The following is a 25,226-nucleotide window of genomic DNA, read 5'->3' as shown; positions in this document are numbered from 1 at the left end:
CAAGATTAAACCATCATCACTCTCGAGGTCTACATTCCGTCGTTATGTTCATACTCACGTTCTATACATTGCTTGCTCCCAACTCTTCCTCTCTTAGGTTGCAACCTTTGAGCCATACCGATCTCACTCTCAGACCAGCGTCTTTGAGTTATACCATCTCACTCTTGGACCACAATCCTCAAGATCTCGGTATCAGGGGAACTACTCATCCTCTCAGGGGAAAATCATCCCCTCTGCCACTCTCGGAGCCCTCAGCCCCTCGAGCTATCGGTATTCAGGGGAATCACCATCCCCTTAGGAGCAACAATCCTTAACGACTATAAACATCTCTCGACACAAAGTACCTCCTGTGGTCCGAGTATGACATTGCAATGTTACACCTGCCCACTAAAATTCTAATATCCAACTGGATTAACCCCCAAACAGAGAAATATCTGCTCCAACTGCAAATGTCCACCTATCCGCCTCTCTAGGTCCGATACCTCTTGAGAATAATCTCATACCGGTCATCTACAACCGCTCCATCCTCTTAACGTAAGGTGGAAAGTCCTCAACATCCACAGCCCTCGACTGCACCCTGCCACATGCGGCACAACTGGAGCCTACACTGGTACCCCTCTCGGTAACCGCTCCAATAGCACGCCAACAGATCCGCCAAGCGATCATCTCGACCCTGGGCTCCACCTGCTGCAACCCCACACCTGGGTTCCCAGCACCCCCGGCACGCTCACCGGTTAATCCCCTCTGGTCCCTCCTGATACACTTGCGACCCTCTTACGTACCTCCTCGTGGAACTCTGGACCACACACTCGCTGGCCTCGGGACCCGCCCGACAATGACCACGACCACATCCCCGTCCACGACCAACAACTCAAACACCTTAACCACAGATCTTCCAAGAACAGAGGCTAACAAGCAGAAAACAAATCAATACCACACAAAGAAACCTAACAATAACTCACCGTGGAATCTCATTGAAGGCTCGAAGAGGATGTTCTAGGACTCCATGCCACACACAATTGACTAACTCACATAATCAATCAAGACATGCAATCCCAAACATCACAACAGAAATCTAGTGAACCCAAACCTAGAACCGTAAGGGCTCTGATACCAAAATGAAACAACCGACCTTTTTTTTTTTTTTTTTTTTTAATAAATAAATAATAAATAATAAATAATAATATAATTAAAGAACTACAACTAGTGGTCCCATACCCACTAGCCACCTAACCACATTCACAATCCAACAGCGGAACCACATACCAATAAATATCCAATAAAACAATATCCAATAACCAAATAAGTAATATCCAGCATTAATCCCAAACAGCATAAATCAAACAACCAGCAATCCTAACAATGCTCTAAGACTCAATTCTAGCAACCTAACAATGCCAGATAACCATACAATCAAGTCCCTAGAACATCATCCTCTTCATTGCCTTTGATTCCACGATCACACTTTGCCTTTACCTGCACCACAAACACAAATTGAGATGCATGAGTATTTGATAAACACTCAGTGAGGCAATCCTCCCATCTACTGGGCTATACACACAAGCAATAAGATCTCTACATGCCACAAACAACAATCAATAAAACAAACCAGGCAATATACATAGCATGCAACGTCCATCGTAACTGAACAAGGGGTGTCGACCGACACCAAACTGGTGTCGACCGACACCCTGCCCGACACTCCCGAAACCCTAGTTTGCATCGACCGACACCTCCACATGGCATCGTTCGACACTCGCTAAAGTCCCGAGCCGTCCTCGCGTTGGTGTCGACCGACACCCCAACTGGTGTCGACCGACACCGATGCCGAGCAGCGATTTCCCTCGATCAGAAACTCCGAATCTCGCCTCCAAGCTTCTCCAATCCGCTCCTTGCACTCCCAGAAGCCAAACCCAGCCCAGACATCAACGAAATATCATAGAGAACTCAAAGAAACAACCACATAAGCACCAATCACATAGAATCTAGAGATCTTAGCTTAGATAAGCCATGGTCATGCACTCACCTCTTTGCAGGAAGATTCTGACCAACAAGAACGAATTCCCTCACTCCTAGCAAGCTTCTAGCACCTTCCCAGCCTTGGATCTCCCAAGAACAGCAAGGAATCTCTCAATCTCTTCCCAAAAGCTCAAGAACACTCTCTCTTTGTGTTTTCTCTCAAAAACGGCGAATAAGACAAAACAACACGACCCTAGGTCGTTTTCTTCCTTTAAAACTCGATTTAGGGATTCCCTAAACCAACCACGCAAACCGGACAATTAAAATTGAACCGACCAAACCGACCATAATTGGTGTCGATCGATGCCTCACTAGGAGGTGTCGATCGACACCCTTACCAAAATACCAAAATTTGGTTTGCGGGTGTTACAAGGTTCAAAAGGATTAGTTATCGAATATTCTAATTTTGAGGACAAAATTAGAAAAATGATCTGTAAAATGGACCATTTTGTCAGTTAATGCGTTTTTTCCTATAATTTTGAAGATATTTGTAGTTATTAAATTTTGAAACAAACAAATATTGGAATAGATAGATTTACCTAACTAGCTTATTTATGCTCACATGATATAAAGGTTTAAATTAGTTTTAGATTACCTTACTAGCTTATCTCATAATATTAATGGTTCATTAATAAATTGAATTATTCGGGGTTCGAACCCCGGACCTCCTAGGTCGAACTGATGTTGAGTCGTTTACCCTGTGGGACAGGGAAAGTGTTAAGTTTGCTGATACCGCTAATCTGGGTCGTTTCATCTCTGGTTTAGAACATGTTGTGAGTGGATTAGGTTTTGATGTAGCTGCTTCTACGATAAGGCCAGTGGTTGCTAATACTGATAGGCACCACACTAGGATTAGTAGATCTACCGTTAGTGACCTTAGGCATTTAAATGTTGATCTGGAAGACATGTTTCCTTTCAATTCAATTTTTGTCGACTTATTTATTTTTTCATCGATTTATTTTAAAATAGTTGACTTTTTTTTGTTTGATTGTTTTTTTACATAGTCGACTTTTGATGATGTTGACTTATTTGTTTTGTTTGTTTATTTATATTTTTTCCTGTCGATTTGTTTGGTCTTAGTAGACTTATTTCATTTTAAGTTGATTTATTAATTGACTTTTTGAATTGTCGACTTATATTTTATTCCTGATGATTTATGTTTTTTCTTTGTTGACTTATATTAAAAAGTCGATTTATTTTTTATTAATTGATTTGTTACGTAGTCAATTTTTTTGAACTGTTGATTTATTTTCTAAAAGCTCACAATTTTTTATTATTTTATTAAACTTAATAATTTTCAAAATAAATTAAAATATATAATTATTTTTCAAAACTGTTTTATTAAATGAAAAAATTTGAAGAATTATTAGTGAATTATATATTTATTTAAATCTAATATTATTAAAACATTTGCTAAACATAAATGGAAAAGAATAATTCTAATTAATTTTATTTTAATTTTTATATAATAATGATTTTGTCTTTTTTGTATTGTTTATGTTTTATAAAACCACTTTTTATCTCTTTATCTGAATTTTAATTTCTTTATTGATTAATATTTTCCATAACAAACTACTTCATCATTATCTATTTTTCAATATCTAATTTATAAACAGTGATTTTTAAATATTTTGTGTTTATTTTTTAACGTTTAATTAATTATTAATTAACGACATATTTTATTTATTTTATCTTAATTTAATCTTTTAGTTATTGATTAATATTATATATAATAAATTAATTCATCATTTTTTAGAAACTTTTTAGCAAAATTCTGAAGATCTAGTTTTTACAATGTTTTTAAAATGATTTTTTCAATTGAATTAATTAAATTATATTGTATGTAGTTTTAATTAATTTGTAATTGAAGACAAAATAGTCATTTAGTTCAATACATCTATATATACATTTTTGGAGACCATGATTTATTTTATAAATCATGGAGTTAGAACCTATTTACAAGCATGCCATTAGCATTAATTATTAATTTATTTTTCATTTAATTTATTAATATTAAATTTTAATTTTTGGAAACAAGATTTCTCATCCTAATAAAATTTCAAAAACAATAGAAACCACTTCCTTTAACATTAAATATTAAAACCAAACTATATACGCACATCTTGGGTCCATTTAATAACCAAAATTTATTAAAAGAAAAACAATATGGAATTCATGTCAAACAAATAATTGTTAACAAATTTTATTTGCATTTCACAGCAAAAATATATACTAAAGTTAATTGAATCTTTATATATAAAACATACAAAACTACAATACAACATTATCCTGTACATATGTCTAAACAATTTAAAATAATAAAAATACTACTATCTGTAAATAAATAAATAAATACACAGTATATTCCTTCTATAAATGACTACTTATTTAATTGTATGTTATACTATAATATAAAACAATAAACCTCAAGCAAAATACTTTCTAATTTCTATACTAACTAATATATCTATATCTGTAAGGTTATACATTTTAAAAAATATAAATTAAACATTAGTTATATATACTGTTAATCTATAAAACAAATTATATTTTTTTATTAAAAATATAGCCCGTGATGTATCGCGGTGAATATCTAGTAAGATACATTCCAAAACTTAAAAAATTTAGTATAGATTTCAAATTTTCTATTAAATTTAAGGTATGTATTCAAATTTTTTCCTTCCTTTTATATTAGACTTCTTTAAATTGCTAGTAATCCGTGTGACCATTTCCCTTTTGTTTTGAAAAAAAAAAAAACTTTTTTATCTTAGCGTACACTTTTTTTTTTCTTTTTTCTTACGTATTTGGCATAGCACAAGTATAAGAGACGTGTATAGTAAAAGCCTTAAAAGGTCGAGTGAACAAATGTCAACACCAAAGAAGAGCCTTAAAAAGACGAGACCTTTTGTTTTGCACTCTTCCTCTTTGTTCTTCAACTTTACAAACACACACACACAAAAACTCCATTTTCTTGCCTCCAAATCTTTCATTTACACACAAAAAAGTTCATCCCTTTATCTTCCTCTCTCTTTTCTCTTTTATTCATGCGACCCAAAAATGGAATCTTTAATGAGACGAGTCTTCGTTCTGTTTCCGCTCTTGCTCGTCTTCATCGTGCCTCTTGATCATGTTTCCTCAGAATCTATCAGCAGAGCAAATTTTCCAGATGGGTTTGTGTTCGGGACAGCTTCTTCAGCTTACCAGGTGACAATCTTCTTCTTCTTCTTCATCATCATCTCCAAACTGATCCAAGAAAGAGATGTGATTAGATTGAAGGAGCTCTGAAACGATTTTGACAATCGCAACATTTTCTTGCACGAAATCAGTTTGAAGGAGCTGTGAAAGAAGGAAACAAAGGAGAGAGCATTTGGGATACTTTCACGAAGAAACCAGGTATCAAAAATAAACAAACCCAGAGAACTTTACGAAGAACCCAGAAAAATCAAGATTTCAGAATGATTCAATGCTATTATTGTTCTTGATCAACAGGAAAGATATTGGATTTTAGCAATGCGGATACTACGGTCGATCAATACCATAGGTTTCACGTAAGTTTCACCTAAAAAAAAGAACACATTAGTTGACTTATGCTTGAAGATAAAAGTAGGGTTGCTTCTTGACAGAGCAAACCTCATCCAAAAAATATCTAAGATAAGACGCAACAGGACATAATTGAGAGAATCTAAGAAGCAAGACCTTTCTTTTGTTTGTTTCCTATCACAGAGTGACATAGACCTGATGAAAGATCTGAGCATGGATGCTTACAGATTCTCTATATCTTGGTCAAGAATATTCCCTAGTAAGTCTAGTCCATTTAGCTTTGGCTTTGTGTGATAAGAGTATTGTTATTATTGAGTTGCGAGGGGTCTAATTAAACTCGGGTTTTGTTAACAGATGGAACAGGGAAAGTAAATCCAGATGGAGTTAAGTACTATAACAGCCTAATAGATGCTCTTTTAGCCAAAGGAATCAAACCTTATGTGACATTGTATCATTGGGATCTCCCACAAGCTTTAGAAGACACATATGAAGGATGGCTAAGCAGAGAAGTCGTGTGAGTAGTATATGATCTTTTGATAAAAATGTGAAATGTTGATATGGTGAGATGATTACGAAATCAAAAAGCTAAATAAATGGTGCAGGGATGATTTTGAGCGTTATGCATTCACCTGTTTCAATGCATTTGGAGATAGAGTGAAGTACTGGGTCACTTTCAATGAGCCTCACGGGTTATCGATCCAAGGCTATGACACAGGGATACAGGCTCCAGGGAGGTGCTCACTTCTGGGACATTGGTTTTGTAAGAAGGGGACGTCATCGGTCGAACCTTACGTTGTAGCTCATAACATTCTCTTGTCTCATGCTGCTGCTTACCGCACCTACCAGAGAAACTTCAAGGTAAGGAAACAGAACAGAACATGATCATCTTATGATTCTAAGAGCAGAAAAAAATGTGGGAATTTTCTATATGGAAGGAGAAACAACGTGGTCAAATCGGGATAGCATTAGATGCAAAATGGTATGAGCCAATGTCTGATTGTGATGAGGACAAAGATGCAGCTCGTAGAGCAATGGATTTTGGGATTGGATGGTAAATATAACATCTCTTTATTTGTGAATATTTGCATAGAAAAGTCTAAAAGAGAAGAAGACCAAAGTGACAGAATGAGATTTGAAACAGGTTTATGGATCCTCTAATCAATGGAGACTATCCAGCTTCAATGAAGAGTCTAGTGGAAAAGAGACTACCAAAGATAACACCAGAGATGTCTAAATCCATAAAAGGGGCATTTGATTTCATGGGAATCAACCACTACACCACATTATACGCGAGGAACGACAGAACTAGGATAAGGAAACTGATTCTACACGATGCTTCTTCTGATGCAGCCGTGATTACAAGCTGTAAGAAACAACACCATTTCTCATATCATTCTCATTACTGCTACAAAAACTAAATGAACTAAGCTGATGTTCCTACTCTATGTCTGCTCCTAATTGTTTGTAGCTTATCGTGGAGGAGTAGCTATAGGAGAAAGAGTATGTATTCCTCTGAAAGAAACAGAAGATGTTCACTAATCCTTAACTGGCTCCTCAAAGAAACTAAAACAGTTATTTGATGAAATAACTTACTTGAATCAGGCAGGGTCAAGCTGGCTACACATTGTCCCATGGGGAATCAGGAAACTAGCAGTGTATGTTAAAGACATCTACGGAAACCCACCTGTATTCATCACAGAAAACGGTAAATATCTCAAACCCCATAAATGTGATTCCCAAAACCATCAATCAAAAATCAGATTTTGAGGGTGTTGAGGTGTTATGACAGGCATGGATGAGAAAAACAACCCATTCATAGACATGGAGAAAGCATTACAAGATGACAAGAGGATAAGCTACCACAGAGATTACCTCTCAAACTTATCAGCTGCCATAAGGTTAGTAAGTGTTTCACTTAGCAAAAAGATTCATTCTTTCACAAAAGAGTCTTTTGAGTAAAACAAAAAAAGGTAAACTTTTTGCAGGAATGATGAATGTGATGTAAGAGGATATTTTGTGTGGTCATTGCTAGACAATTGGGAATGGAACTCAGGATACACAGTCCGGTTTGGGATCTACTACATTGACTACAAGAACAATCTCACAAGGATCCCTAAAGCCTCTGCTAGATGGTTTCAAACACTACTTAGCTCTTCAACATCAGATTCAAGCAAGCTTCTACAGGAGACGGCAACAGAACAAGAGTTCAAATTCCAAGAGAAATGATTAGAGATCAAAAGACACACAGATAGAGTAGGAATTTACATATATACACGGATTTATTCATATACGGATCAAAGACGATTCAAGCAGAAACAGAGCTGAATCAAATGTTATTGATAAAAAGAAAAAAAAACACCTTTCTAAGAGAAATTAAAGCATAGTTACAGGATTAATGTCAACACGAGCTTGAGAGAAACACTGGAGATGATAACCATGGATTCACCGCCGTGCTTAGGAGCAGGAAATCGCCGGAAATTTGTTTCGGAGAGGGAGTGTGTTCTATAGCCGGAGTCATAGTTCTCGACGACGCCGTTCGGCGATATATTTGATAAATTTTACCGAGTATGGGATTGAGAGATTTTAAAATTTCAGAAATCCCACCAAACTTTTTGTGATGTGCAGAAAAACCCACTCAATTTCATAATATTTGCAGAGAAAAAAAATGATGATTAATATTAAAAGATTTTAGGGGGGGGGGAATTCAAATCATGATTTAGGAAATTTAAGTGAGTTTTTAAGTTATTTTGGTGGATTTTTTAAATTATTTTTCATTTTTAAAAAGAAAAAATAGTTTGTGATTTGATATGCTTCTTATAAATATTTAATTAAATAACACAGGATTTTGAGTGATTTTTTTTTGAATTATTTTACATAAATTTCATTTTTAATAACATGGTATTTGAGAATAAATTTTAAAATCTCAATTTGAACATTTTAACAAAAATCTAAAATCCTCCAAAATCATCATTAGAAACAGTTTACTTAAATTTTAGAATTTTGGTTAATTCGAGTTTATCTATCTGGATTTGGATTAACATGCACCATTGAAATTCAAAGTTATATAAACAGACCATTAAAGAGTAAACACCAAAAAAAAACACAAATAAGACGTCCTAAAAACTAATGCAAGGTTCAATAGCTGCTTCGAAAAACTTCACCATACACAATAAATTGAACGACGAAATAAGGAAAAGGCTGTGGAAAAAAGTTTTTTAAAAAATCGAGATTTGACAATTATAATAATGTTTGTTGGTAAAATAATTTTTATATGCATGAGAAAATCTATGGATCATTCTCTACCCTTAAGAAATAATGCAATATTTATATAAAATAACCATTTTTTAAGTATTACTCTATCGATTTTCTTCACTAATATTATAAAAATAGATCTTTTATGTACCACTAAGGATAGATATTAATATTTCAACAATCAGTATTAAGGAAAAAACTAAAGTCTCTACGTAATAAATTGTTAAAAAAAACAATTTTTTATATTTTTAAAAAACAATAGTGTAAGTCATTTATATTGAAATAAAAAAAATGTGAAAAAATAATATCTACAAACATACAAAAATTGTTAAAATGTAGTATAAAATTAGAGGGTATTAATGTACCTGTCATTTTAGACAACAAACACCAAAGAGATTAAATGCACTACTAATGATTATGGTAAAAAAAAAAGAATTCGATGTACAAACTTTTCACTTTGACTATGACCAATTGATATCATAAACAAGAGTGCTTCTATGATAAGATTAGAAGATTCATAAGATGGTAAACCAAATAAATAAAGTTGTGTAAACCATGAGAAAATAGATATAGAAAAAAAAAATCAATCACTAGTTAGACAATGCTTAGCTTATGGACAACATATATGCTGTAGTATTGATCTTTTGCTATGTATAAAATCATGAATAATTTAATTGGACACAAATAAATATAAAAGAAAACCACATTAAACCGATTGGTTCGTAGCAAGAAATCTACCGGTATGATATGTGGATAAGTCCACCGTGCACCAAAACGAGTTTAAGTTAGTTCATAAGGCAAGTTCATAGGCTAAACATATCTCATCCTCTGGGTTTTGTTAATCATCTCTATTTAATTTTCACTGTTTAGTGCTCATTAGCGGGTTAAAGTATGCCGTGATGGTGAAGGAAAGAGACGATGCGTTGGACAAAGCCTGTGAAGCGAACGATGAGCATCAGTTCGAAAAAGTTTGGGAGATGGACAAGAAGATCGACGCTAAAAAAGTGGAGATAGATATTGGAGACGAGAAGTTGATGGCCATAAGAAATGAGATTGATGCCGCCATGACACCGGAGCCAGAGCCCAAAAAGAAGTAGTGTTTGGTTTTTACTCGTTAGTAAAAAAAAAAAAGAGTCTGGTTTTTAGTTTTATGTCTAAGTATGTGTTTTAGTTTTTTTAAAAAGTCTGGTTTTTAGTTTTATGTTTAAGTATGTAATGTTTTAGTTTTAGAAAAAAGTTGGTTTGTGTGTGTGTTTGGTTTTATGCTTAAGTATGTAATGGTTGGTTTAATGAATTAATGTTTGTCAAAAATTAAACCCTAACTCTCCTTTTTTTTTTTAATAATTGATTCTCTCTTTTTAAAAGTTAATATTTGTAACCTTTTGATAATAAATTATAAATATATACTACAGTAGTAAGAAGGGCAAAAAGTTTTTTTCTTTTTGTTTAAAAGACTTAGCAAATTTTGAATTAATTTATGAATATATAATAAATTTGATCAATTTTGTTCAAAACTGCATAGTTTGTACGAACGCAAACTAAAAAAAGCCTTAACCTAAATTGGACTGTAGTAAAAGTACAAACTGGATAAATCAAATATATAAAAGTAAGGTTTTGGTCTCTCCTTATTGGTTGATTTTCATTTAATATTTTCTAATTTTTTTATTCTTTTATTTGCTTTCTAATTGTTTAATTGCTTTAAATAATATTTAAGACTCAATTAACACAATATATTTAATTCATACATTAAAATAAAATTATAACTGAAAATAAAATAATTATGCATTAATCATATTCCACCATTCAATTTTATTCAAACACAATAAATAATATTTATAACTCCAATGATTCTAAATGTAACTTCCATCAATTCTTATCATATAAATAAGCATTGCTTCATTCTCTCATAGTGGCATTTTTTACTTTCTCATTTTTACATTCTTTCATCCTCTTCCACTTCTCTCATTCTCTTCCACAATATCTCAAATCATTTATTTTTTTTTTATGTTTTCAATTTCTTATTTTTGTTGTATGGATTACAAAAAACCAAATGAAATATCATTGTAAAATTTTAATGCTAAATTTTAATTTTAGAGACTACATGATATATATATTTTACATTGTTTTTATATTTAAAGATTCATCTCCATTATCTAATTTGGATTATCATCTTATAAGTAATCATTCTCTCCTCCTCTCTCACCAATATCAAATGTTGTTATATCTAATATGTGTTGTAAGAGTTTGATTCTATATTTTAATTTAGAAAGTATTATATATAATTAACATTTTTTCAATTTTTATTTTATTTATATAAAAATAAAATATTTCTTTTATATTTCTTGCCTTTCTAATCTATTCATATTTATTTTTAAAATTTTCATAGCTAAATTTAAATTCACATATGTTGGTTTTAACAAAAAATCAAGTTTATTTGAGAATCTGTTTTAAAAGGTTTATCTTCATTATCTATTTTAGATTAGCATCTTATAAGTCATTATTTTTCATACTCTTACAATATTCACCACACAATGAGGTCATGAAGTTGAAAAGATCAATCTCTAATTCTCTATTATGTACTCTGGTTATCTCACATATTCATGTATCATTTTTAATAATTTAGAATGACCAATATAATTATCCATTTACAAAGTCTATTTTATTTTGTAAAGTCTATTTTGTTTTGTGATCCAATAGATAAATATGTAAAGATCAATATAATATTTATATTATTTAAGATTTGAGGTTTTTGAAAACAAAAAGAACTTAACTATAAAAAGATTGATTTTCTTGATTTAAGCAAAATGAAAAAATGATTCCAAAAAAAAAATCATGTTTAACTGGAAGTGAAATATAGAAAATAATATAATTATTAAAATATCATTTAACTAAATCCTCTAAAGATGAAATCATTAGTATGAAATCTAGCACTATAAGTTAAATTGATGAGTGAAAAACAAAAACAAAAAAATAAAAGGATTGAAGTTATTCTTGGGATTTTAAAAAATCTTTAGATTGAAGTTCATATAATTTAAAAAAAAAAACTAATTTAGTTTGTCACTTCAAAAGTAATATTTTCAATTTGGAATATTATGTGTGAGTGTTGAGTTTATATCAACAAAACAATCAAAAAGTGTAAGTTTAAATTTTGATTGAGCCACTTGATATTCCTTTTCGTTTAAGTCAAAAATAAATATTTATTTATAATTAACCCACTTTTGAAGGCATTTAACTCCATTTAACTCTACATTTAACTCAAATGTAACTCCTACCCAATAATTTTACATTCATTCCTCCAACTAATATATTTATCTTTCAAGAAAAAATGTTTTTGGTAAAATTTTAATATTTTTTAATTATTTTAATTGCTTTAAACTTTGAAATGAGGAATATTCTGTATACAATAATTTTATACGTAGTTACTAAATTTTTTGATAATTATTTGATTCAATTTTACTATACTATAGTCTTATGTTTACAATGTCATTAAGAAAAAATCTTTAAATCAATTTTACTATACTATAGTCTTATGTTTATAAAACATGATCATAAACATAGATTCTTTCATATTAGGAAAATGTTTGTTTGCCAAAAAAAAAGAAAAAAAGGAAAATGTTTAAATTTATATATTATTATTTATATTAATATAGATAATCAATTTGTAATAATTTTTTGTAGTATTGGCTAATTTTTTCTTTATAGAAAAGTTTATATATTTTGAATTTTGTATAATAAATAACCATACCAAAAAAATGTTGAGAGGAGTGTTATTTTGAGAAATTGCTATAAATTTTTTTTAGATTCATACATTAGTATAAATTTTTTGAGATTATATATTAGTAAAACAATATTTTAGTTTCAGAAAATTTAAGAAATATAATCAAAACTATTATGCTTATAACCACGCATTGCATGGACTAATTACCTAGTAAAATAAAAAGATATACATGAACAACGTAACATGCCACGATACTATTAATTATTAACTCAATTTCTAAGGCAACTGCTGAGTTTTTTTGTTTTTGTTTTTCTTTGTGTTTCTAATCAATAGAAAGTCCCTTAATTAAAAATAAAAAAGAAATTAACTTTACATCCCCGATGCTTAGTAAATTTTCTAGGTATACACGTGTGGAGTTTCGATTATATTTACGTGTACATGTGTGTGTTACATTTGCATGATCCCCGATTTCTGTTATTCACGTCCATGTGTATTACTATAAACTACTATGTGTGAATGTGAGGATATTATATATGATCTGGTTAAACATAAAACTGATAAGATCCAATTTTTGTTTAAAAATTAAGCATAAAAGAAAAAATGTCCAAATTAAAGAGACAACTGATATAAATTACAAGTTTGGAAAACAAAACATACCCAAAAGAAAGACCTTACATAACATGATAACCTTGGCTAAAGAGACAACTGATACGATATCATGTCAAGACTTGTAAGATGCCCAAAAGAATAAAAGATAATAAGACTGAAGAGAAAACTTTTTAGTAGATATCTCTTAATTAACCAAGTGCCTTTGGCCTAGTAGTAAAGGGGCTCCAGCTGGAGCTTTCGCCCTGGGTTCAAATCCCCTTGGCCACCCAGAAACGCCTTAAGTGGTAAGAAAACGTGGATTTCTCGTGGGTCTCGTGGAATTAGTCTTTGGGCCTAGAAAGCCTTTAGGATCCCCACGGTTAAAAAAAAAAAAAAAAAAAAAAAAAAAAAAAAATATCTCTTAATTAATACGAAGCATAGTACCATTCAAATCAATGCAAAAGCAGAGATAGACCAGAACTGAAGCAGAGAGGCTCTCTCTCTCTCGTAATAAAACCTAGTTAATGATGAATGTTGTGTGGAATATTATAGCTGGCATTCATAATTTGTATTGAAATTTTAATTTTTAAAGATATTGCTTGTTCAAATCTGTCATATTTTTTTTAAAAAAGTTATGCATGTGATTGTGTATATAAGTTTTGAATGTAAACTCTGAATTGATATAGTGGATAGAAATATTAATTAATAAATGAACGAAAACACTTCTTGAGAACAAAAAAAGTTTAATTTCCGGTACGGTACAAATGTGAACCAACGATTCTACAAACCCAATTGGATTTTCGTCACATACAGTATTTTTCTTAAAACGTAAAGTTGTCATCATTTGTTTAAGATTAATGGGGCCAACCGATATAAACTTAACCAGAAAGAGGCAAAGAAGTAACTTAACTATTATTCTTCACATTAAAACCAAAAAAAAATTACGTTGTATTATTAAAAAAAACATTGTAATTGTTCTAATGGAAGTTTTTAAAATAAAACTAAAACACACAAAAAGCTTTCTGACAAAGGTCCCATATATTGACCAATTGTCAATCTCGAGGTTGCTCTAATTTTGGTCAAGAATTTTACAAAAGGAATCAGTGCAACAAGATTCCACTACGGAAAATAATTTCTGTAAGAAATTTATTGCCAGCTAACAATTTTTATGGGTCGTTTCAAATTAAAAAAAAAAAAAAATTTTGATAAAAGACAAAGCTTTGAATGGCTTCCTGCAGAAAAAAAGAAAATCTTTGCAACCATTTCACAAAAACAAAATATATTAAAATATGAAAAATCAAAGAGGCGGCGGCTAGCTATAATAGAGAATCAATACGTACGTAAAAGCTACAAAGATCTCTTCCCTGCATTAACATCACTATAGTTTTTCTTTTTGCTCTTTTTTTTTTAAAAAAAAATAAACATTTAATGATATTAGATACAAACTTATGATTTATGAATATGAAGGGATTTTTTCTTTTGAAGACATAACAAACAGCAAAACAAAAATAAAAAGACATTGCAACCATATATTGTATAGTTTTTTAAGACATTAAAACATCATCAACCATAAAAAATTTAGGACATAGACTATATATGATTTTCCTTCTGAAAAATCGTAGGCTTTGTATAAAGGGGTAAATATAATGTTACATTACCGTGGATTTGTCGCTCTACGGCTTTTATGAACGGATGCAGTAAGTCCATTTTGAAGAAGATTAGGGTTAGGGTTCTATATCTACCTACACTGGCTACTGAGGAAGTGCAGAGAGAAGTAAACAAACTTAAAAGTGATTAAAATGGTTAATGGCTTTCATTGTTTTTGGAGAAACTCGTTAATGGATGGAACAATAAGTTTCAATATATAGTATAATTGTGTTCTTTACTAGCTAATCTCGAAGTACTGTACTTCGTGATTTTGATTCTCGGGTTTTTTTTTTTACATACTTAGGTTTTTGTTTGCATAGAATCAATGTTGGGCTTGAATTGTGGAGTTTTCAGTGTTGTTTAATGGCGATTTTTACATTCTTTAGGGTTTTAGCTGAATGAGTTCAATTAATGATATGTTGGGCTTGATTCTTATCTGTAAGCACTTGCTATCATGTCTAGGTGAGCATTTGGCTTTGCTTTAGAAATGTTTTTTTAACTATGATAATTGATATGCTCAAATTTACCCTAGAGCTACTCTCTCAAATTAAAAGATCACTGCAGTACTTAGGGGTCGAATTCCACAAGGACTCAAGACTACACAATAAATTATAGAGTTTTTCAATTATGCTAAACAAATTGATTTAAATAAAGAAAAGCAATGCAAAATATTAAATAAAAACTGTTGTAAATTCAATGGATCAAAAAGCTAGGTCTAGAGAATTTCTCAGGAAATTATGAATTATAAATCAATCAATAAATTAGGATTCAAACAATTAAGAACATATCTAGAACTCTAAACACTTTTGTAAAATAAATCAGTTATCACTGCAAATATTATCTAAATTTAAAACCAGAAAATCCAAATCTCTTTGTAAAATTCTAGGTTAAAAAATCAGCTTTAAAAACAGGTTTAGATAGTTCACAAAATTATTAAATCAAATCTCTTTGCAAGAAATAATTTTGCTCATCAAAAGGTTTTTGTCAGGAAAATCAATTATATTCTCATATCAATTTATTTTCCTAGGGTATTAATTCTAGATGGCCAATCAAGGATTAATATGAAGAACAACCTAAGATGAAGATCTAGATAGATAATGAATCCTAAATAATCAGATCTAATAATTTATAAAATCCATGTGAAAAACCCTAAGCCTAACAAGCAAATTACTCAGACATAATCAATGAAGAACAAGACATAATTCTGAATAATATGCAATTGAGATTAAAAGAGTAAGAAGGAGTTTAAGAATTCTTCTCTCAAAGTAGATCTCTCTCCAATAGCTCTCAAAAATTTCTCAGGGTTGCAGAAAAAATAGAACTTGATAGAATCAAACTTAAGGGTTTGGAAAACCTAAAAACTATATATATATGTCCTAAAACACGTCAGTGACTAGTCTTGCAAATATGGAAAACTTCGGGCAACTTTGTAAAACTTCCAAATTTGGCTCTCTCGTCGGTTTGGACTGGGTGTTGATCGATGCTAAGGCAGTGTCGATCGACACCATCTCCTCTGATCGATTCCAAGTTGATTTCTTGCGGATTATTGCTCCAAACTGATCCAAATTGCTCCACTTTGCTCCTTTCATGCTAAAAACCTGTAAAGACTCAAAAACAATCTAGAAAACAAATCAAAAGACACTAAAAGACTCCTTATATCATGGTTAAAAACCACAAAAACCATGATATATCAATAATATGAGAAAAGATGCCTAGAAATGAATGAGAGGTTCTATGTCTGCGACCTGTGTACTATGTATCCATCCTGTGTAGTCAGATATGGGGATGAGCAAAACGGAGATCAATTTGCGGAGATTGCTTTCCGTTGCACCTAATCAGCAAAATCAGTCAAAGCTTACGCATGTATGTAACGTCCTCCTTTTGGATCTTCTTTGAAGCTTAGAGGTAAATTAGTATATTGATGTTTCATGTGTATTGTTGTATGAAACATATGTGTAAACAGTATGTTGCTACTTTGAGGGAACTATTAGAACAACTCTCCCAAGAGAAGACGACACCTCAATGCCTTCCCACAGTTACAAAGGCTGCTAATAAGGTTAATGAATACTATGAAAAGATTGAAGCAATAGCTGATCAAGTGGTAAGTCATCTAAACAGGATTAGCTCTTCTTTTCTATTTCTAGAGCTAAAGAGACATTAGGAGAGTAACGAGTGTTAATATACATTTATGCTCTTGCTATTATATTTAGGAATCCACAGTTTGGTTTGTTCCTGCAACTAGTATCTAATTATTTTTCTCCAGCCCGACGCAGAGGTACCTGATGAGTCTTTTGCAAAGGGCTTTACCAACGAAAGCTCTTCAAAGATAGAAGACGATACTCCAAGCCCCACTTCGCCACAGCTGAGAAGAAGAATAGTGTAAGATTAATACTTGATTCACATGCCTTCTCAACTTGTTAATTCTTTTGGCCTTTATTTCTTACCAGCTTCCTTGATTGATGCAGGTCTACAAGTTCCATGGAGCAATGCTATGATACTTTTGATGCTGATACATCCAAACCAATAAAACTAGACTCTGCAGCTCAAGCGCACATTGACAAGCAGAGGTATATAGTATATTCATCTATGAACGAGAGAAACTTAGGAACTTAATTGATCAGTCTATGCACTTTCCTTGTTAGAACAAAAGTTATAGCTATGAGTAAAGCTGAATTCAAGTTGAATTTTCCACTTGATGTTCACGTTGGTGATTCTTCATTTGATGACAGAAAGCTTCAAGAGGATCTAACTGATGAAATGGTGGGACTTGCAAGACAACTCAAGGAGACAAGTCAAGCGATAAGCCAATCTGTGCAAAATACAGAGAAGGTGAGATGTTAAACCATTTCCTTACGATACCCCATTATGAATACTATTATCATCAACAGCAATGGGATAAGAGAAGAATCTATAATTTGGTTCGTATGTTTTTTTTTAACTGGTCTCATTGGTCCTAAGATTTGTTCCTTCTTTCTTTGGTTGTGAATTCATTAACCAAAGATACTTGATTCTACCGAGGAGGCCATTGAGCAAAGCTTAGCGAGCACAGGACACGCAACCATAAGAGCCACAAAGATATATTCACAAAGCTCAAAGACAAGTTGCTTCCAGTGGCTCTTGATCTTCGCCATGACATGTGTGTTTATAATGGTTGTCCTGTTGATCCGAGTCACATAGAAAATGATTCACAATGTAAACCAAGTTAGTATCAAATTTGAAAAAACATTTCAGTCTCTTTATCATACAGTTTATTGAATTTAAGGTGACTTTGTACTAATGGATGGATAGTGACTATAGGCAAAGTAGTTGTGAGGTTGATACATTTGCTATTCTTTTCAGAACTTCAAAGATCCTTAACTTTATTAAACCAATTCAATGCTTGATGTTGCAATCTCTCTACACTTTTTACCTTCTGTTTTTCGAATAACTTACGAGGTATATGCTTTTACTCTAGCTTGGAATTGCTTATTGACGGGTATAGGAGGAACTAGCAAGCTACAGAATCTGAATTATAATAATGGAGAAACAATATGGGCCTATGATAACCTACTTTGTTGTGTGGAGCTTGATATTAATGTATTGTGTCTAATGTTCATTCTGTTTCACTTTACTTTGTTATAGTTCATGTTTCTCAGTGTGTAACCTGTAGCATCAGAATTCCGCCAACCCTACGGTTTATCTCTAGTTAGCATATCGGACACTTTATTGCAAAGTTCCCTTTTACATATTGGAAGCAGCATTTTTATACTTTGTTGTTTAATGAATTGTATATGACAATGATGCATGTCCTGATAGTAGCACAGTTGGACCATTTTATTGCCTTCTTGTCTAGTTATTATATATTTTGATCTTCCATTTCACAGCCAACATCGATGATTCTGAGAGGCTTCGTCCAGAAGAACTGAACCAGCAGAATATAGAAGCTTTAGTAGCTATAGCTGAAAGCTTTAACACTGGCTAGCTAATGTTACCGATACACAGTCCGGTTTGGGATATACTACATTGACTACAAGAACAATCTCACAAGGATCCCTAAAGCCTCTGCTAGATGGTTTCAAACACTACTTAGCTCTTCAACATCAGATTCAAGCAAGCTTCTACAGGAGAAGGCTACAGAACAAGAGTTCAAATTCCAAGAGAAATGATTAGAGATCAAAAGACACACAGATAGAGTAGGAATTTACATATATACACGGATTTATTCATATACGGATCAAAGACGATTCAAGCAGAAACAGAGCTGAATCAAATGCTATTGATGATAAATATATATATATATATTTTTAAACACCTTTCCAAGAGAAAGCATAGTTACAGGATTAATGGCAACACGAGCTCGAGAGAAACACTGGAGATGATAACCATGGCTTCACCGCCGTGCTCAGGAGCAAGAAATCGCCGGAAATCTGTTTCGGAGAGGAGAGTGTGTTCTATAGCCGGAGTCATAGTTCCCGACGACGCCGTTCGGGCTTATATTTGTTAAATTTTACCGAGTATGGGATTGAGAGATTTTAAAATTTCAGAAACCCCACCAAAGTTTTGTGATTTGCAGAAAAACCCACTCAATTTAAAAATATTTGTAGAGAAAAAAAAATGATGATTAATATTAAAAGATTATAGAGACAGTTTGCTTGAATTTTGGTTGATTCGAGTTTATGTATCTGGATTTGTATTAACATGCGCCATTGTAACTGAAAGATATATAAACTGACGATAAAAGAGAGTAAATCCCAAAAATAACAAATAAAAACGTCGCCGGTTTGAAACTAGTGCATTGTTGTTTGCTTGCGGCATTTAGATTGTAAGCAAATAATTTTATTTATTTTACACATGATTTTTTTTTTGCTCTCTAGCTTCTACATATTTTACTTTTTTCAATTTATTTCATTCTCAACACTTAACCAAATTGATCATATTAAAACTAAATTATAAACAACTATGGGATGACCATTCTATTATCTTGCGCAAAAAATAGCGATCCTTTCAGTTAACTTGCAATATAATTCCAATCATACAGTGGCGACGCCAATAAAATTTACTTATATGATTCATTACTAGGATCTCTTAATCTCAATGTAACAAAGAGCAAATGCAATAACTCCAAAAGAAGATACTCTTACACTTAAAAGAAATAACAACTGCACCAAGGAAATTACAGAATGGTACCTAAGCAAAATAAAACTCCAGCAATATTTTTGGTTCGTCACACTTGAGCAAGTCTCTACCAAAGGTTTGGAGTATGCATAATCGTGGATGCATAACTGAGAGACTCCTCCATCCCAAAATTCTATTTTACATTTTGAGGTGGAATGTGGAAAGGGGCCGAGAGTTCGCCAATATGAGTAATGATGGGGTAGGAATCATCCAGATGCAAAAATGTGTCTCCGTCCACATCCCAGATTAGGACGTTGTTTCTTCCCATGCCAGGAAAAGAAGCAGAAGGGACACAGAAAGGTTCAGACTTTGAGAGGAACATGCAGAGATCTCCAATGTCATTAGTGTAAACCGCGTTCCCTTCTTCGTCAAGCTTGAACACTAATACATCTTTTGTTCTCATTTTGGCAACACCGTCGTCGATCTGAGCAGTCTCCTGGTACCACTTCACCAAGAAAGTTTCACCGGTGGATTCTGACTCCACCAAGTGGTCGCTTGTGAAGCACGAATACAGATGCTCCCGTTTGGTCTCTGTCAGCTCGGGAAGGTTTTGATAACGCACCTTCTGAAGCATGGGTTTGCGCTTGTGTTCACTGAGATCCCATGATGCGATTAGATGGCCTCCAGATCCGAGCATGCGAAACATGTCGTCTTTCTTGGAAAAGATGATACGGGAGGAGTAAAAACAACGGTTATCGAAGCTGATGTTGTGCCACTTAGGTTTACTTTGAGAGGGTTTGCAAAAGCTGAGTTGAGGTCCAAAGAACTTGACAGCAACAATACAGTCTTCATCCTCTGGAGAAGGTTTGGACATTGACACGTTGGTGATGATCTCGGTTTGGCAATGAGGCAGAGTAACAAGATAAGGCAGGGGAATACGTTTCGGATGTGTATCCGATGCAGCAGGGTTTAGATCGTCTTGGAGTCGCAGAACTTCGTCTTCCATATCGAAAGTAGCTATCCACCCATGAGATGCTCCAATCGTTACAATCTCTTTGATAACTCTCTTCATTATCAACTCTCTCTTCATTAACAACTCCAGGGGAACCTTCTTTTCCAAACTAGTGTTACGAGCGTCATTAGCATAGCAACCGATGAGTTTACCAAGACCCCCTCCACAAGGAATAGCGCGGATGATGGAACAAGGAGGAGTTTGCAGCAAAGAAGTTGAGAAGCCATTAGAGAGAATAAGAAGAAGAGATGATCTCACGGACGCAGGTTTCCCTGGGCGGATCCTAGAGAGACGGCTAAGAAGCAGAGACATGAGATTGGAACATGTACTTAGAGAAATGCAAGAGAACCCTAATTAATGGAAAGTTTGGAAATTCTTTCCAGCAAGAAAAAAAACCCTAATGGAAGGAATTTGGTAATCTTGTCCAGCTAAAACCCTCGATCAATATAAGGTAGTAAGGTACTGTATAATGAATGGCCTTGGTCACCAAGTTTTGGTCTGACAACTTTTTTTTTTCTTTATATTTCCAATTACTCCAAGCCAAATAAATGGACTTGTCACTTCTTGCCCACCAAATATTTGTTTGACACACATACACGAATTTATTTGGGAAGTGGAAACAAATCTTGCTAAAAGAGAGTTTGAGAGCAAAGCGTTTTTGGGATAAGAAATATATTTATTCATATTTAGGTTGTTGTATTCATTGTATTGCTCGCCTCGATCGATGTCTCACATTAGTAGTAATTTGAATGACTAATTGAGGACATTATCAACATTTGAAATCGCTGTAGATGGTGTCAATTTGCGTATTTGTATAAGCATAACTAGTAAACAAGATTGCCAGTCAACCATGTGTCTGTCAACTATTAAGGTAAAAAGGCAACAGATGAACATAAGATAAGGTAAAAGCTTTGGTTCTGCCTGAACACGTTTAGATTCAGACATTAAATCAACTTAGAAACCTTGAGTCCTGCAAATGAAGTTTAAACGCTTCAGCAACATTGTCTTCACTAAATAAGACAGTGAGGCGGGCACAACCTTCTCTTGTCTCATGCTACGGCTTACAGTACCAACTAAAGAAACTTCAGGGTAAAAAAAACACAAGAGAAAGTGGTCATCTTACGATTCTTTCTCCAGAACAAAATGATAGACATAGTTGAAGTTTTGAATGCCAACAAATTAAACATTTTAACAACGATTCATTTTTTTATCTTATCTCTCACTAATCTGATTTTGCTTAATAATATTGTAGACAGACAAGTGATAATAAAACATCACAAGGATCTTCTTATTTATAATATGAAAAGATCCAAAGACGGTTCCAAATCACTCCAAACAAGAAAAGAAAGAAAAAAAGTTTTAAACGATAAAGAAGCAAAGGGAAAGAGAGATCACAGTACGTAGTTGTTGTTTTTTTCCGCTATATCGGCGAATTCCAGGAACAACAGAGAGATCTTAAGCACGTTTTAAAACTACCATGAAGATAACAACCACAGCTAAACCAAACAGAGAACGAGGGTCGTTGAACAACGTCTGCTTCTTGTCTTTTCCTTCCTCTGTTTCAGATCCTAACCCAAACAATCCCCCAAAGTAGGATGACACGTTTTCCATCATTCTAACCACTTTTAGCTTCACGTCCTGAAGAATCTCCAAGATCTCTAGTGGCTTTTCTTCCATGACTTCACACTCAGTCGTGCTCGAACGTTCAGATTGGTCGTCATTATCAGATTCAACTTGAGAGGAAGCAGCTGAAATACGAAAGAATAAAAAAGTCTCTGTTAAGTTGCTTTTATATCATCAAGACATGTACACACCAAAGGAAGATTTCTTTACCGGTACTGTTGGTCTGGAGAAATTTCATGAGATCCTTATTCTCCATAACAGCATCCCATACTTTTGGGTCAGACGCAATGGAAGCAACAACAGTCTATATAACAAAAGAGAAAACTCTCAAATGTTGTCAAAGAGTAATAGCACTAGCCAAGCAAACAAGGAAAGAGTCCAAAACCAATATACCTGCGCAGCAGTGTTTTCACTCAGGAAGGCAAACGCTTTAAGAGCAACCTGTGGAACAGCTGACTCAACAGCTCTGTTCTCAGAAGATTGAAAACCAGAGAGCATTTTAGAAACAGAACCACCATCATTTGATCCTTCTATAGCCGCAGAAGACGAATTTGGAGATGACATATACACCCTAATCCATTCATTAACAACCATAAAACCATACACATAAGCACAATACCATTTCTTGAATTCTAAATCAAGAAACAATGAAATGATAAAAAAAAACAAACCCTAACAAATCAACAAGTAAACGAATAAAAGAAACAAATCTTACATATTAATAGCTTCTTTGAGATCTTCAGTAGCTTCTTTAGCCTCTTCAAGACTAGGAGGTTTGCTGAAAACAACCCTAGGAATCGGCTCCTCTTCCTCAGCGAATTCCCAATCGTCCCAAACCGGTCTCTGCATAACCATCCCATCTTCTTCAACAGAAGGATGAACCACCGCCGTTGATATCGATGCCGAAACCGGTTTAGACGAAGCCGTCGCCGCCGTTGCGGTTTTAACCTTAAATTGTTCAGACGCCTGAGAGAAGCCACCGAATCCTCCTGCTCCCCTGAATCCTCCTTTAGCAACTCCGATTCCAGCAACCTTGGCTGCCGTCGCCATCACTCTTCCTCCTCCCATGGTGGATAAGACAGATTTCGATCACCGGTGAAATGATCTGTTTTGATTGTTACGATTCGGTTTTTTAGATTTTTTAAACAAGGAGAAAAAAGAATAATTAATTTATTAATACCTTATCCGCGAAGGTAACAAAATGACGTCAGATATAAAATGGCCGACATTATAATAGTAATTAATTATCGTAATTACTGATTAGTTTCCAAATCTTTTATAAAAATCATACAAGAGTATATCTTAACGAATCTTTTATTAACGAATCTGTTTTGTTCATCTACATTCGTTTTATCGTGATATTTAATTTTTCATTAATTAAATATCAAGGATCACTTCTTAATCACGTAAAATTTCTGTTACGGGTTTTTTAAAATAATAAAAAAATGTTAAATTTGTCTTGAATTCAGAAACTGAAATTAATGAGATGGTTGCGATTTTTTTGGGTTCCTTGGATGATGTTAAAGGCTTCATGTGCGTTCATTTTGATTTTACATGATACTACTGCGTATATATTTGGTAACCAAAGTAATGGATTTAGAGGTTTGAGTCGTTTGACTGGTTTTTAATTTATTTAGCATTCGAAAGTCGAAACGATGTTAGACTCTATACACCTGTTAGTAAAAAAAAAAGTTTAAGTATAAGTAACATTTACTTTGTATCCAAAGAAAATAAAGATGTGTTTTTAATATATATTATTTTTTGTGCGAACATTTCGATTCATTGATTGAGGCTTGATTGTACCAAGTTCGGAACCAATACAATTAACCATCGATCGATAGTTGAACTTGGAAATATTTAAAGGAAATGTGCCTAGAATAAGAAAGATTTAAAAAAAGTTCAAATCAAGGGACAACCGACGACTTAAGCTGTGAAGCATCTTGCTTAAGAAGAGATCCTAATGAGTCAAAATAATGCATCCCCAGTTGGGCTAGAAAGCTGTAATTTGGTCACCTTCACATGTGACATTGGTAACCACTTCTACCTTTGGGTAATTGGATCTCGTTTGAGTTCTGTTACATTTTCATGCCCCGTAACAACTGCTACACATAGATAAAAATGAACATATTTCTCATCTTTAACGTTTTTGAGTCGATATAGTTTCAGTTTCTTTTCTCTTCACCAATTTCGACATCTGGTCCACAATGTTTATAGCTCTACCTTATGTCAAATTATTATTATTATTTTTCTTTTCTTAGACTTTGATGGAAGTTTGAACAGAAAATTGAAAAAAGAGTTACATTTTATGAAATCAAAAGAAGAGTGAAAATGGTTGCATATTTTTTGACAAAAATAGAAAAGAAAATGGTTGCATATTTGTAGAGAAAGGATAAAGAGAGGAAAAATATTTAAAAGAAATATGAGTCTTTTTTTTTTTTGTTACTAACTCAAAAAGAAAAGAAAAGATAGAGTGTGTGCAGGATAGAAATAATTTGTTTGAAATCCTGGACACTGCATTTGGGTTGAAATGTTGAAAAATTTGTGTCCTCATATCACTATACCAATGCATTGTTTTATGTTGCAATCTAAATTTGAGGTTCATGACCAACCAGTTTTAATAATTTAATGTGCCTACGTGTAATCAAGAACGAGTATTGTTTGATGATTTGGTCAAGATGATCTATTGCCGGAAAACGGATTAATCTTTTTTTCTTTGCGAGAGAAAGAATTAGT

General features: G+C 33.2%; 4 protein-coding genes and 2 long non-coding RNA genes across 10 annotated transcripts; 2 read left to right on the top strand and 4 right to left on the bottom strand.

Moving 5' to 3' along the window:
- Window positions 1-4,836: 4,836 nt before the first annotated feature.
- Window positions 4,837-8,082, bottom strand: LOC104730793 (uncharacterized). 2 transcript variants are annotated; one of them, XR_015582211.1, is made up of 4 exons: window positions 7,948-8,082; window positions 7,153-7,243; window positions 6,189-6,398; window positions 4,837-5,262 (listed from the first exon to the last, which is right to left on the bottom strand). It is a non-coding gene; the product is annotated as an uncharacterized LOC104730793 (long non-coding RNA). The 2 variants fall into 2 exon arrangements; XR_758518.3 differs by having other exon boundaries at window positions 7,919-8,057.
- LOC104730775 (putative beta-glucosidase 41) lies at window positions 4,885-7,961 on the top strand. Its single transcript, XM_010449998.3, has 12 exons — window positions 4,885-5,223; window positions 5,346-5,412; window positions 5,509-5,567; window positions 5,743-5,818; window positions 5,914-6,073; window positions 6,162-6,417; window positions 6,495-6,610; window positions 6,701-6,924; window positions 7,028-7,059; window positions 7,162-7,264; window positions 7,349-7,457; window positions 7,545-7,961. Exons 1-12 carry the CDS (start codon window positions 4,885-4,887, stop codon window positions 7,783-7,785), a joined length of 1,782 nt encoding a protein of 593 aa, XP_010448300.3. The 3' UTR covers window positions 7,786-7,961.
- Window positions 8,083-14,722: 6,640 nt separating the features above from the next.
- LOC104730799 (uncharacterized) lies at window positions 14,723-17,965 on the top strand. 4 transcript variants are annotated; one of them, XM_087477919.1, is made up of 7 exons: window positions 14,723-14,744; window positions 16,542-16,627; window positions 16,728-16,876; window positions 17,027-17,143; window positions 17,230-17,331; window positions 17,494-17,593; window positions 17,765-17,965. In XM_087477919.1, the coding sequence occupies exons 2-7, from the start codon at window positions 16,544-16,546 to the stop codon at window positions 17,939-17,941; spliced, it is 729 nt and encodes a 242-aa protein (XP_087334045.1). In that variant the 5' UTR covers window positions 14,723-14,744; window positions 16,542-16,543; the 3' UTR covers window positions 17,942-17,965. The 4 variants fall into 4 exon arrangements, with proteins under 4 accessions (XP_087334045.1, XP_010448326.1, XP_087334037.1 ...); XM_010450024.2 differs by lacking the exon at window positions 14,723-14,744 and having other exon boundaries at window positions 16,544-16,627; window positions 16,728-16,865; window positions 17,028-17,143; XM_087477911.1 differs by lacking the exon at window positions 14,723-14,744 and having other exon boundaries at window positions 16,544-16,627; window positions 16,728-16,873; window positions 17,024-17,143.
- A 483-nt stretch (window positions 17,966-18,448) lies between these two features.
- LOC147949137 (uncharacterized) lies at window positions 18,449-19,210 on the bottom strand. The gene is made up of 2 exons (XR_015582205.1): window positions 19,056-19,210; window positions 18,449-18,874 (listed from the first exon to the last, which is right to left on the bottom strand). It is a non-coding gene; the product is annotated as an uncharacterized LOC147949137 (long non-coding RNA).
- An 841-nt stretch (window positions 19,211-20,051) lies between these two features.
- On the bottom strand, window positions 20,052-21,182 carry LOC109127026 (uncharacterized). The gene has a single exon (XM_019231102.2). The coding sequence runs from the start codon at window positions 21,180-21,182 to the stop codon at window positions 20,052-20,054; it is 1,131 nt and encodes a 376-aa protein (XP_019086647.1).
- A 949-nt stretch (window positions 21,183-22,131) lies between these two features.
- On the bottom strand, window positions 22,132-23,688 carry LOC104730767 (uncharacterized). Its single transcript, XM_010449978.2, has 4 exons — window positions 23,209-23,688; window positions 22,887-23,064; window positions 22,704-22,797; window positions 22,132-22,618 (listed from the first exon to the last, which is right to left on the bottom strand). Exons 1-4 carry the CDS (start codon window positions 23,559-23,561, stop codon window positions 22,326-22,328), a joined length of 918 nt encoding a protein of 305 aa, XP_010448280.1. The 5' UTR covers window positions 23,562-23,688; the 3' UTR covers window positions 22,132-22,325.
- Between the last annotated feature and the right edge of the window lie 1,538 nt (window positions 23,689-25,226).

The sequence above is a fragment of the Camelina sativa genome, chromosome 2, assembly GCF_030686135.1.
Source record: "Camelina sativa cultivar CO46 ecotype springtype chromosome 2, ASM3068613v1".
In the NCBI taxonomy this organism is placed as follows: domain Eukaryota; kingdom Viridiplantae; phylum Streptophyta; class Magnoliopsida; order Brassicales; family Brassicaceae; genus Camelina; species Camelina sativa.
The sequence above is the reverse complement of the archived record's forward strand: the minus strand, read 5'-3'. Positions and strand labels throughout refer to the sequence as shown.

What these genes read in the sequence shown, in the direction of transcription:
- LOC104730775 (XM_010449998.3), top strand. Translation starts at nt 4,885, where the DNA reads ATGTCAACACCAAAGAAGAGCCTTAAAAAGACGAGACCTTTTGTTTTG. An exon ending in TACTTTCACGAAGAAACCAG is followed by an intron (nt 5,413 to 5,508) that starts GTATCAAAAATA and finishes CTTGATCAACAG; the next exon opens with GAAAGATATTGGATTTTAGC. An exon ending in GAGTAGCTATAGGAGAAAGA is followed by an intron (nt 7,060 to 7,161) that starts GTATGTATTCCT and finishes TACTTGAATCAG; the next exon opens with GCAGGGTCAAGCTGGCTACA.
- LOC104730799 (XM_087477919.1), top strand. Translation starts at nt 16,544, where the DNA reads ATGGGGATGAGCAAAACGGAGATCAATTTGCGGAGATTGCTTTCCGTT. An exon ending in GCGCACATTGACAAGCAGAG is followed by an intron (nt 17,332 to 17,493) that starts GTATATAGTATA and finishes ATTTGATGACAG; the next exon opens with AAAGCTTCAAGAGGATCTAA. An exon ending in CTGTGCAAAATACAGAGAAG is followed by an intron (nt 17,594 to 17,764) that starts GTGAGATGTTAA and finishes CATTAACCAAAG; the next exon opens with ATACTTGATTCTACCGAGGA.
- LOC109127026 (XM_019231102.2), bottom strand. Translation starts at nt 21,182, where the DNA reads ATGTCTCTGCTTCTTAGCCGTCTCTCTAGGATCCGCCCAGGGAAACCT.
- LOC104730767 (XM_010449978.2), bottom strand. Translation starts at nt 23,561, where the DNA reads ATGGGAGGAGGAAGAGTGATGGCGACGGCAGCCAAGGTTGCTGGAATC. An exon ending in CTCAAAGAAGCTATTAATAT is followed by an intron (nt 23,065 to 23,208) that starts GTAAGATTTGTT and finishes TGAATGGATTAG; the next exon opens with GGTGTATATGTCATCTCCAA. An exon ending in GTGAAAACACTGCTGCGCAG is followed by an intron (nt 22,798 to 22,886) that starts GTATATTGGTTT and finishes TTTGTTATATAG; the next exon opens with ACTGTTGTTGCTTCCATTGC.